The sequence below is a fragment of the Camelus dromedarius genome, chromosome 1 (assembly GCF_036321535.1).
Source record: "Camelus dromedarius isolate mCamDro1 chromosome 1, mCamDro1.pat, whole genome shotgun sequence".
Classification (NCBI taxonomy): Eukaryota; Metazoa; Chordata; class Mammalia; order Artiodactyla; family Camelidae; genus Camelus; species Camelus dromedarius.
The window spans coordinates 32545617-32557953 of record NC_087436.1 but is presented as its reverse complement, the minus strand read 5'-3'; the positions used below and the strand labels follow the sequence as shown (position 1 = coordinate 32557953).

At 33.6% G+C, this 12337-nt stretch overlaps 1 protein-coding gene across 3 annotated transcripts in view; it reads left to right on the top strand.

Moving 5' to 3' along the window:
• The window catches only part of INTU (inturned planar cell polarity protein), a 73240-nt gene that overhangs the window by 47018 nt on the left and 13885 nt on the right, over window positions 1-12337 (top strand). For all 3 annotated transcript variants that reach the window (XM_031466402.2, XM_010977664.3, XM_031466405.2), the window contains exons 8-10: window positions 2596-2785; window positions 6610-6663; window positions 11869-11931. In XM_031466402.2, the coding sequence (XP_031322262.1) occupies window positions 2596-2785; window positions 6610-6663; window positions 11869-11931 (307 nt within the window). The remainder of the gene's footprint in view (window positions 1-2595; window positions 2786-6609; window positions 6664-11868; window positions 11932-12337) is intronic.

Genomic DNA, 12337 nt, shown 5'->3' with positions numbered 1-12337 from the left:
ATATGGATATACATACTCTCTTTTTTTTTTTTACACATGTGGGCTCATATTATGCATATTTTTCTGCTTCTTTCTTTTCTAACCTTGCAGTATGTGATGCATCTTTCTTGATCTGAAGGAGGAAATTTGAGGTAACCATTTAACATTTGAACATGTAAAATTATGTAAGATAGATTTTTCTCTTTGTGGGATTTTTGTAAGTCCCAGTACTTCAGAGGGCTAATATGATACCTTTGCTTTCAAAGCCTTAAGAGTGTATCAATATCAAAATCCGAATTCAGTTTATACATTTTTCCAAGCCATAGTGGTATCAGCTATATGTTTATCTAGAGTGGATCTTTGTTGTCACTGTCCTCAAAGCTGCCTAAAGGAATTTTCTGTGATTGTGCCATCTGGGAAAATTGTCTAGTTTGCAGTGTTTTTCTCCAGGAGCCTCTTGGGAGACACCTCTCTCTGAAATGCAGTTACTTAAGAGCATTTTCCAAATGTGTGAACTACAAAATATTGGGCAGCAACATTCAGTGCTTTTACCTTTTACTAATAAGGAAATTTTTAACCAATGAAGAATAAGGATATGGTTATAAACTATCTCTTTAAATTTATACTAAATAAGCAAACCTTGCTATATTTTGCCTTATTGAAGCTTTCTATTTTTATTTAAAAAGAAAAGAGATAATCAAAGATTAAATTCCTTCAATGATTTCCGTGCATGAAGACAAGCAATTGAAATTGTTCTGCAAATTCCAATGGAGTAGGCTGTGGGCAGAATTTCATGTTGAAATTTAGCTCCCATTGATTTGGAAGTATCTCCAAACTGACACCAAATTTAAGTAGTTTCTTCTTGTTCAAGTGAGAATTTGAAAGGCAAACTAAGATAATAAACGTGAAGATCCAATGAGTACTTAAAACCAAGAAGCAGTATGGATCCAAGATACTGTCAATTGTCATTTTGCAGTAATTTTTTATCACAAGTTTTTTTCTGATTATGAAAGATATCAAAGGCCCATTATGAATAATTATGAAAAGACTAAAAAGTCCAAAAGCCTATATTGTCTTTTTCAAGTTTTAAGCTGGTTAGTTCCCTGTGAGCCACACACAAAAAAAACTGATTATACATTAATAAAGTTTAATGTTGTGATCAAATTAAAGATACAGGTTTCCTTCATTCTTGCTGGCTAATCCACCAGCAAATCCTAATCAGCCTGTCTTCAAAACATACCTCAAATCTATGCACTTCTCTCCATCTGCACTATTACCTTGTCCAGCCACTGCCCTCTGTCACTACTGTAGTAACTTCCTAACTGGTTTCCTTGCCTCCATTCCTGCCTCTCTAATTTCCAAAGTTAGAGTGATCTTTCTGCATTGTTATCTGGCTCCTGCATACCTTTCTGATCTCAGATCTCAAACCACACCGCCCCTGTGTACTGTTCTGCAGGCACCCTGGCCAAGCTTGTTTCCACCCTGGGCTTTTGCACTCTGGCCTCTTCCTGGACCGTTTTGACATCGGGATCTCAGCTGAAATGCCCCATTCTCAGAGACTCTCCTCTAACCATTTGATCTAAAATAGCTGACCAGTCACCTCATCCACTCACATGGTCCTGATCTCTGCATAGTGCTTTGGACAAGTTCATGTTTTTACTTTTTGTTCATTTGTTGTCATTCTCCAGTAGAATGTGAGCTTCATGGGAGCAGAGACCTTGTCTTTTGTCTTGATATTTTTACTGCTGTAAAAATTACCTCCAGCAATGAGAATAGTGCCTGGAACATAGTAGCACTCAAGTAATTGGCTTAATGAATCAGTGAATATTATCCTGATATATTAATGGTATATATACCCTTTATTGTGTTATCCAGTGGGCTGTTCCAATGAGCGGTTGTAGACAATGCTGTATTACTTTCACATGGCTAAAGACGAGTAGTTGTTTTTTTTTTAAGTTCTTAAACAGTTATGCCTTCATTAGTGAAGAGGGGAGGAAATAACTTAGGCTAATTATGTGTTTACTGTATACCAGTAAGTAATAAGCACAATAAGTACTTAAACTTAACTATGTACTAGTTACTTTGCTTGTGAGTTAGATAGTATTATCCCCATTTGGAAACAAAAGTTCAGAGAAAGGTTAGATGATTTTCCCTAGAGATCTACCTAGTAAAAAAAGCAGCGAGAAGCATCAAAGCCAGATCTGTTCTATTACAAACCTCAAAATCTCTTTATCATACTATGTTACCTGGAAGATATCGGGAGTTGTAAATGGTTGAGAGATGGTCAGAGGTAAAAGCAACTTATTTTTTGCAGAAGGGGTGCTTCAGCCATTCTATTATACCACTTGTGTTATCCCTGTGGTTCTTCCATGGTACCATCTACTCAAAGGTTTTAGGGTAAAAAAAAAAATAGGTTTTAGGGTAAAAAATATCAATGGGGTGAATTTCTTAACATGCTCCATCAGTAACATTACAGTGGTAATTCCTGTTTAGGGAGAAGGAGTGGAAAGAGAGCCTGTGTTGTGGGGAGAGATCCAGTCCCCTTAGGAGCACACAAGAAAGAGATGACCACCATTTCAGTATGTTGTTCTGACTTCACGGCTCTTGTTTCTTCAGTGCCTTTTGCCAGGTTGAGAATGTTCCTCGTTTGGATCATTTTTTCGACTTATTCTTCCAAAGAGCACTTCAGCCTGCTAAGCTACATTCCAGTGCCAGTCCCAGTGCACAGCAGTATGATGCTTTCAGTGCCGTGCTTGTAGACAATCTCCCTGGAGTTCGGTGGCTCACACTTCCACAGGAAATCAGGGTAATCTTAGGTGTCAAAAATAAGAATCAGAACCAGTTGCCTTGTAATTCTTTATCTTTTTTTTCTTTAGTTTTTTTGTTATTTTGAGGATTGTGGGAGAGAGTTAAAGGGGCAATTGGTTGATAAAAGTAGGAGGGTCCAGTGCAGTGGACTTTTTCTTTCTAAATAGAAATTATCTCTCTCATCTTACTCTAACATTTAAGCTTTGTCCAAACTTGGAATACTTCTCAGAAATCATAATTATATGACATGTCCTACTTTTAAATTTTGTGATTTTGATTTTTACAGAGGAAGGTCATCTAGTTAGGTTTGTGTTTCTATATAATTAAAGGTAGATGGACTGGGATTTCAAAATGTAGAATAGATAAACAAGATTATATTGTATAGCACAGGGAAATATATACAAGGTAGCTCACAGCGAAAAAAAATGTGACAATGAATATATGTATGTTCATGTATAACTGAAAAATTGTACTCTACCCTGGAATTTGACACAACATTGTAAAATGACTATAACGCAATTAAAAAAATGTTAAAAAAAAAAGGTAGATGGAATGCCTGGTTAACAATATTCTTAAGTAAAATACAAACTCCATTAATAATAGAAAAATCTTTGTTTTACATGAACATATATAATTAGCTTTGCCTTGTCCCATAGATAGCTTAACAAAGGTAAGACTTCATAACAGTTAAGTATTATCAATGTGATTTTAGTCGTTCCTGTAGATCCAAAATATCTTTACTGCTGAATGACTGGAAAGATCATTTCAGACATTTTCATCAACAGTAATCTATTTAGCAACAGTGTTCGTATTAGTATTAAATGAGGCACTATGCCACAGCCAGTTCCCAACCATGGAGAAACCCAGGCTATATTGTAGTAAAATCCCAATGCAAGATTCTGCTCTTCATGAAATTCTACCATGTCTGATCAAATAAATACCTTCTGACAGTTTAGTAATAATTTAAACTGATATATTAGCCACTTTGTTCGATTTCCTCATCTGTAAAATGGGGACCATAATTGTACCTACTTCATAGAGAAGTGACGAGTTATTACAATAAAGTGCTAAGAATCATGCCTGGCATGTTGTAGCTATAGCTGTAGTTCTGAGAGTATTATTGTACAATGATTATTAGGAAGGAGTTGAGGTTGTTAGAGCATGTGTAAAGGAAACTTCACCTTCAGGTCTTCTTATTTTGTCCTTGCCTTTGTCACTTGCCCCACTGCTGCATCTTTTGTACCTCAGGCCAATAATGATCATTTTCTTAGGTCATAGAAAAACTAAAAAGTGTGAAATATGTAATTCTACTGCCATCAGCATTTTCATAAGAAATTATATGGGTTCAAAATAGAAAGTAATTAGATAACCTTACTTTTAAGAAGGAAAGACCCTGGTTCCAAAAATTCTGTCTTATGCCCATTCCAGGGCCTTTTTTCTGCTGAAAGACACAAGGCAGATTTTGTGGGTCAGAGGTGCCATGTCATGAGCCTCCCAGTCTGGTCTTGCAGTTGCCCAAGTTCTTTCTCCTGTCTTCGAATCTCTTCACCAAAGAACCCTCTTCCCTCAAAATATGCGATCTCTTCTACGAGAGTAGAGGCATTTAATGTTTTTAGGGGCAATGTCTTTCGACTTTGGATATGTTAAGATCAAATATGTCTCCCTTCTAAGAACTTCAGGACACCTTAAAATATAGCCTGTTTTGGTCTTTCAAATTCCATGTGAAGACTACCTCTTGTATTCAGATTTCTCTGATTGGCTTTTTTTTTTTTTTCTAAATTTACCATATATTTGATAAAAAGGACTGTATGCTTTTATTTATTTCAACCTAAAAGAATATCAAACTGAGACATCACTGTGTGAATTCTGGTGTATATATATCTTTAATCTGTTGCCTCAAATCATAGCTGTTGCTTAAGTCTGACACTCCTGTAGGACTTGTGCCAGGTACTCAGAGTTGTGCTCTGCTTTGGGAATCTGGAAAAGTCCTCTGGATGCTCAGTTGGGTAGGTGGAATTAAAACACAGGAAACAATAAGGGTACAGCATAAGCATTTTCTATATTTTGTAGTCTGGGTAAGAGAATCAAGAAGGATGGTTTGGAAAGAGATCAATACCATCTGATAAAGTGATCTAAAAGTTTCTGATGACTGTAAAGTTTGAAAAACATAATAACCCTTGAAGTTTTTGTTTTTGTTTTACCAGCAAACTCAAAGAGCTTACTTTCTTTTTCCCTTTGAGATTTCTTACTGTGTTAAAAATAATAGGGTTTATTGAATATATATCTTCTAATGGAAAAGATTAAGGAATTTTATGCCTTAAGAAATCTAGTTAAAAACGTGTGTGTGTGTGTGTGTGTGTGTGTGGTAACTTGTGCCTGATAAATTTTAGTTGGAAATAGTTATTTTTAACTAGGAAAAAACATATTGTTCTGAGTTTAGTAGATAATGAAGTCTCACTTCAGTTTTCTTTCCCAAGTGTTTGAGAATTTCCTTATTTTGTTTTTTGGTCAGAATTTTTAAAAAAATGATTTTTCCTAAGGTATGCTGGAATAATTAAGAGAAAAGAAATTTTACCTTTTAATATGAAGAAACAATCAAAGCAACCTTGTAAAGCCTATAGACTTTAGCGGCAAGAACCTGTTAAACATTAACATTTCTGAGGTCAGAAATCACAAGTGGGTAATTTTCTTTTTGTCCTGTAGTTTTTCACAAGGGAAACTGTAGCCACAAAGAGGAGAACATGAAGTATTTGCTAGATGCAGAAAAATGTAGGTCACAAATGAGTAATAAGTCATACTGGGTGAAAAGCATTGAAAGGCATAACTAATGTTTCCAAAGCTTTTGTCATCTCAGTAAGACACAGTTTGTGAAACAGTCCTGCAGAGAGTGCCTTGGCCTTTAAAAAAAAAAAGGATCATTTTTCACAAATACCATATATGCTACAAGCTTCAACTGTCAATAATTTTCAATTTTTAAATATGCATTACAGATTAAACTGAAGATTAAATTTATTCTGTTTTTAAATTTTGAATGCTTCAGGGAGGGACAAATACATGAAAGAGTTCAGACAATTTCCATAGAAACAAAAGCTAAATCCAAAGTAAGAGATTTTTCTAATAACTCTGTAGGGTAGTTAAACCCTGCCAGATTCCAGGGGAACACTTGCCTTCATGTTTTAATCCATGAATAAAGATTAACAGTCTTTTTATACAAAACATAAGAGAGAGATGGGAAGAATGTTGATAATTTCCAAGACTCCAGCTGTTGAGAAATATATAGGAAACAGAACAATAAAAACAAGTCAAAGTAGATTGGTTACATTAGGATTTTTTTTTTCGCTTAAGATTTTTAATAGGTTAAATTTTTTTTCTATTTATTTATTTATTTATTTATTTATTTATTTTTAAATTGAAGTACAGTCAGTTACAATGTGTCAGTTTCTGGTGTACAGCACAATGTTCCAGTCATGCATATACATACATATATTAGTTTTCATATTCTTGGTTAAAAAAGTTTCTAACTTAGAACTGGAAAGCAGTTTTTTAACCTCATAAATTAGTTTGCGTTGAATAAAGAGTGAAGCCCATTTTGAAATAATTGAGATTTAACTGAAAAATGCCTATATGTGAAATAAATTAATTTTTTGTAATTGCAAAGCTTGAAAACAAGATCTTCCATTTGGGGACATCTCTTAAATAACACAAAGGAGAAAGAGATATTTATTTAATTCTTCAAGTAATTATTAAGCACATTTATATGGCCGTTACTAAAAAGTAAGTAATATGAGTTAAATGTATTATTCTTTTTTTTTCCCCACATAGATGGAATTAGATACGGCACTGAGTGACTTGGAGGCAGCAGATTTTGCAGAACTGGTAAGAGAAGCAGTAGATTTTAGGACAGGTTCAATATTAATTTCTTATTTTGTAAATCAGTCATTATTCTAAATATTTTCCAAGGCGGCATGTAATAATCTTGAAATATGTAACATTAGGTGTCTATTGAAATGGACAAAATCCATTTTGCTGCCTTAAGATTTTCTATTCAGTTAAAAATATTTTTTACATAATATATATATGTAATGACTAATTACATGAGTATCCTTAAAAACTGGGCTTTGAGAGAAAGGACATACATGTAATACTGATTATATTAAGTAAAAGCACTGTAGACCTGAATTTAAGTTGGGAGTATGGTTTTTAATCTTTTAAAACATGAGTTTTTTTTTTTTTTTAAACCACGAGTTTATAATGTTACTAAAGAAAAAAAGAAACTTTTTGGTCAGCTTTGAGGGATGCTAAGGAACCAGTTCATTACTGTGGAAACTGGTGATTAAGGAGAAAGAATCAAATATTTATCTGCCTTTCCTATCTGAACCATACCTCAGGGTTGCCAAATAGAGATGAGGGGGAGTTTCTCTTTGTGGAAGTGGTCTACCTAATATATTAAGAAAGAATGTCAGAATTGGAATATCATTTTATAATCCCTCACTGAGTTAATGGATCTAAGCAGTGATCATCAGTAGCTGTTAACATCACAAAAGGAAAGACAAGATAGTATGTGGTTCCTAAAGGGGAACACAAACCCCCTATGAAGTATACTTGATCCTGCCTCAAGATCTAACTACCAATTTACTGGAAATGCCAGGAGGAAAGGGACATGTTAAAATATCCCATTTGAGGGAGGAAGATTGCAATCAGCAAAATCCAGACTGGGAAACACACAGGACAGTTTCTTCAACAAATAAATTAGAAGGCGGCTGAGGAGAGGTTGAGAGAGAACCTCTCAGTTACAAGAGGCTTAATAAACATATCAACCAGTTTCAATATGGACCTTACTTGGATCCAGATTCAAACAAACAAAATTTTAAAAACATCTATGAGGCAATCAAGGAATTGATAACTGGCTATTAGGTGAGAATAATCCTATAGATAAGGTCATGGTATTATGGTTATATATTTTGTTAAAGTCCTGTTTTAGAGATACATTCTGAACTATTTACAGATGAAATGCCAAAACATCTGGGATTGACTCTGAAATAATTCAGTAGGGAGAGGGGAGAAGGAGAAGGAGATATAGATGAAACAAGATTAGCTTCAGGTCATTGTGGAAGCTGGGAGTATGGGTACATAGGAGCTAATTATACTACTCAATTTTTGTATATGCTAAAATTTTCAGTTGAACTCTTTACAAAATAAATGATTGATTTTTGAACAGAAGATTATGTTGGTATTTAAGTCCAAAGTTGAAACAAACATTGAAAGATGTAGTTACTGCATTTCTCCTGACTGGAGTGGGTATTCTTAATAGGTGGTAACTGTGTATAGCAAATTAAAACACACATGCTGCTTACATTCTGCAAATTCACGTTTCCAAATATTTAAAAATATCATTATAACTGTATTTGAATGTTTTGCTCATGCTCTTTTCCTTCTTGCCAGTCTTATTACCTGTTATCTGTGTAGGAAATTTTAACTTAAAGTATACTCAACCTGTGTTTCACAGAGTAGAATATATCGTACTCCCTTAGTTAACATGCTTTGAAAACATGGCTTAGTGTATTTTTCTATGCTACCGAGAGGAAAATCAATAATTTATTAATAAATTTTATTCTAAATAATTCCCCCAAAAAAGCAAATGGTAAGTTAGGAAGTAGAAGCAGTGAGGCTGGATCGTCATTCTTTAGAAGACTGCTGGTGAAAGTGGAGAGAGAGCGTTAGACTGAAGGGGTGGCCTAGTCTTAACTAAGATCCTGAGCAAATGGAAGGGTATTTTGTTTGTAAAAATACTGGAAATTTAAGCAAGGTGAACTCTTCTTAGGTCATACATTTTTTCATTGATGGAGAACGTTCAGATAGATATCAATCATTCGGGGCAGTTTAGATCTAAAATATTTAAATATCTGGGTTTTAGGAACTTACATCCAGTAGGTTTAATTAAAACTCTAATTCCTGCTTTCATCACTTTAATGAGCACAGAAAGTAACTATGGTTAGAAAAAGATCTATTGGGATTCTTTGGATACAACATCAAAACACAATCCATAAAAGAAAACAAGTTGACAAATAGAGACTATAAAATGATGCAGTTACTTTGGAAAACAGTTTGGCAGTTTCTTAATTACCTAAATATACACCTACCATATGATTCTACCTTTGTATTCCTATCTAATTTCCTAAGAGAAATGAAAGCTATGTCAATACAAAGACCTGTCCACATGGTTTTACCTTTTCTGGAATGCCATATAAGTTGAATCATATGGTAGATAATTTTGGGGGTCTGCCTTCTTTTTTTAATTAGGAAGTTAAAATATTTATTGTTATACAAATACTATTGAAAAATACAAAATAAAAATAAATCTAGCATTTTGCTTGACAACTCATACATCAAAGCCAGCTCTGTTCTCAGAGTTAAACCATTGTTATCTGTTGATGAATATTCTTGGTAACTTTGTGTTTATGATCATACATTGAAGTAATTTTGTCTGACAATGTTCAATGTAGATGACACTTTCATACTAGTAAAAGTATAAACTGATGCAACCTTTCGGAAAAGCTATCTGGCAATATTCATTAAAAAGTTATACAGTATGATCTAGGAATTCAACCTCCAGAAACTTACCAACTAAGGAAAATATCAGAGATGTACACAAAGTTTTTTTGATAAGAATGTTCTGTACAACATTATTTATACTCTGAAAAATTACCAGAAACAAATTAAAATACCACATTATGGATGTTAAATAATACAGCCATTAAAAATAGTGTTTAGAAAACTGTCTATTGACATGGGAAAATGTTCAGGGTCATTTTATGTGGAAAAAGCAGAGTACAAAACTATACACATGAAACAGTTTGCCCACACCTATTAGGATGGCTACCATTAAACAGACAAAAAACAAGACAGAAAACACCAGGTGTTGGAACTTCCTGTGCACTGTTGGGGAATGCGAAAAAGCACAAGGCGGCCCCCAAAAAATCACAACCAGAATGACCACATGATCCAGCAACTCCATATAGTCAAAAGCATTAAAAGCAGAATCTTGAAGACATATTTGCACACCCACATTCGTAGCAGCATCATTCACAACAGCCAAAAGGAGAAAGCATCCCCAGCGTCCACCAACACAGGAATGAACAACAAAAAATCGTGGTTAATACATATAATGGGACATGACTCAGTCTCCAAAAGGAAGTAAATTCTGACATATGCCTCAATATGGATGAACCTGGAGACACTATACCAAGTGAACCAAGCCTGTCACAAAAAGACAAAATAGTACACAATTCCACCTATAGGAGATACCTAAAGTAGTCAAATTCTTAAAGACAGAAAGTAGAAGAGTGGACGCCAGGGGCTGGGGGTAGGGGAGAAGTGGAGCGTAATTTTTTAAAGGATAGTGAGTTTTGGTTTTGCAAGAGGAAAAGAGTTCTGGAGATTGGTTTTACAACAATGTGAATGTACTTAACACTACTGAGCTGTACACTTAAACATGATTAAGATGGTAAATTTTATATTATGTGTATTTGACCACAGTTAAAAATTTTAATTATAGTAATTTTTAAAAGCTTACCTATAATGAAGCAAATCAGAGAGCTTCCATACCCTCAAGAAGCTTCCAATGAATTTATTAATTCCTCATTCTTAAATATGGGCACAGTAAAGCATTACAAGGAATTTCTTTGATATAAAAGCAGTCAGAACGTGAAAAAGGATGGGCCTGACTTCTTTCACTTAGCATTTGAGATTTCTTCTTGTAATCGTGTGTATCAGCAGTTCCATCCTTTTTGTTGTTGACTAGTTAGTATTCCATTGTATGATGGTATCACAGTGTTCACCCATTCCCCAGTTGAGGGATATTTAGATTATTTCCAGTTTTCAATTTTCCTTAGGTTTCACTGTATTTTTTTATTATAAGATTAATGCATGCATATTGGGTAAAAATGCAAGCATGGTTATTAAAAACAAATGTCCTCCTTCCTCATCCATCTCCTCCAATTCCATCCTCAGTTATATCGGCTCTTACAGTTTAGAACCTATTCTTCCAGACCCTTTTCTATACACTTACATACTCCAATACAAAACAACATGTATGTATACATGTACATGTCTATCATTGGAGGTGCTATTTTTAACAAAACTTAGATGATAGTGAATATTTTGTTCTACAGTAGCATTCTTTGCTGAACAATATATTCTGAAACCTTTTGTGCTTGCTTATATATATCAACTTTATTTTTTTAAACAGATGTATAATATACCGTGATGTGAACATACCTAAGTTCCTTAACCATTTTCCATTGTTGGACTTCACTTTATTCCAATTCTTGCATATTAAAATAATTAATTATACTTTAACTTTTTATACAAAGATCTTGATTCTCTTGATTAAGTATTTCTGTAGATTTCTAGAAGTCGAATTACTTAAAAGGTATGTGTATTTAATTTTTTTTTTACTTAGTTGCCCCCAAATAGGTTGTAACAATTTGTACTTTCAAAAATAGTATATAGTAATATTGTGTATTTTAGATGATGTATAGTAGAAGCATTTTCTCTTGGTAGGTTTCTTTCAATCCCTCATGGGTAACAAATCTTATATTCTACTCTTAGATGTCTCTAATCAACAGTATCTTACAGAAACCAAAAATAAGATTGTTCTCAGTCAAAAGTAAATATATATGTACCTTATCTTTCACCCTAATACCCTAGTATATTGATTTCTAAAGAAAGTACTATGAACAGTTCAGTTACTAAAGAATGTAATTTCCATTTTAATTGTTTTAGCTTAACTAGGATTTTTTAGGTTATTTTCTTGGGAGGAGGAGGTAATTTGGTTTATTCACTCATTCATTCATTCATTTACTCTTAATGGAGGTATTGGGGATTGAACCCAGGACCTCATGCATGCTAGGCATGCATTCTTCCATAAGCTATACCCTCCCCGCTTAACTAAATTTTTTAGATCATTTTTTATATTTTTATATATATATATACACAAAATACATAGATATATAAAATATATAGATATATAGAGAGATCTATATATATATATATACATCTCCACTGTGTTCTTTCCCCTAGTCTGAGGATTACTATGACATGAGGCGGCTGTATACAATTTTGGGGTCTTCTCTATTTTACAAGGTAAGTTGAAGCTTGAAAATTTTTTTCTTTCTTTGAAGTTTTTTATTGAAGTGTAGCTGATTTAGAATGCTAGCTTCAGGTGTACAGCAAAGTGATTCAGTTATACATGTACATACATATATATTTTATTTCCAGATTCTTTTCCATTATATGCTATTATAAGAAATTGAATATAGTTCCCTGTGCTATATAGTAGGTCCTGAAGCTTGAAATTTTTATAAATGTCCAACTGCTATATGAACAGACCTAAATTAAATTTTCTCAAACTCTTACAAACATGAAAAATAAATTTATCTTTTTCTCTGAATGTAGTTACCATAAGGTTTAGATTTGAAAACAAGACTTGTACCTACATATTTACAAATACAATAAATATTTCTGGTTTCATTATATCTTAAGACATTTA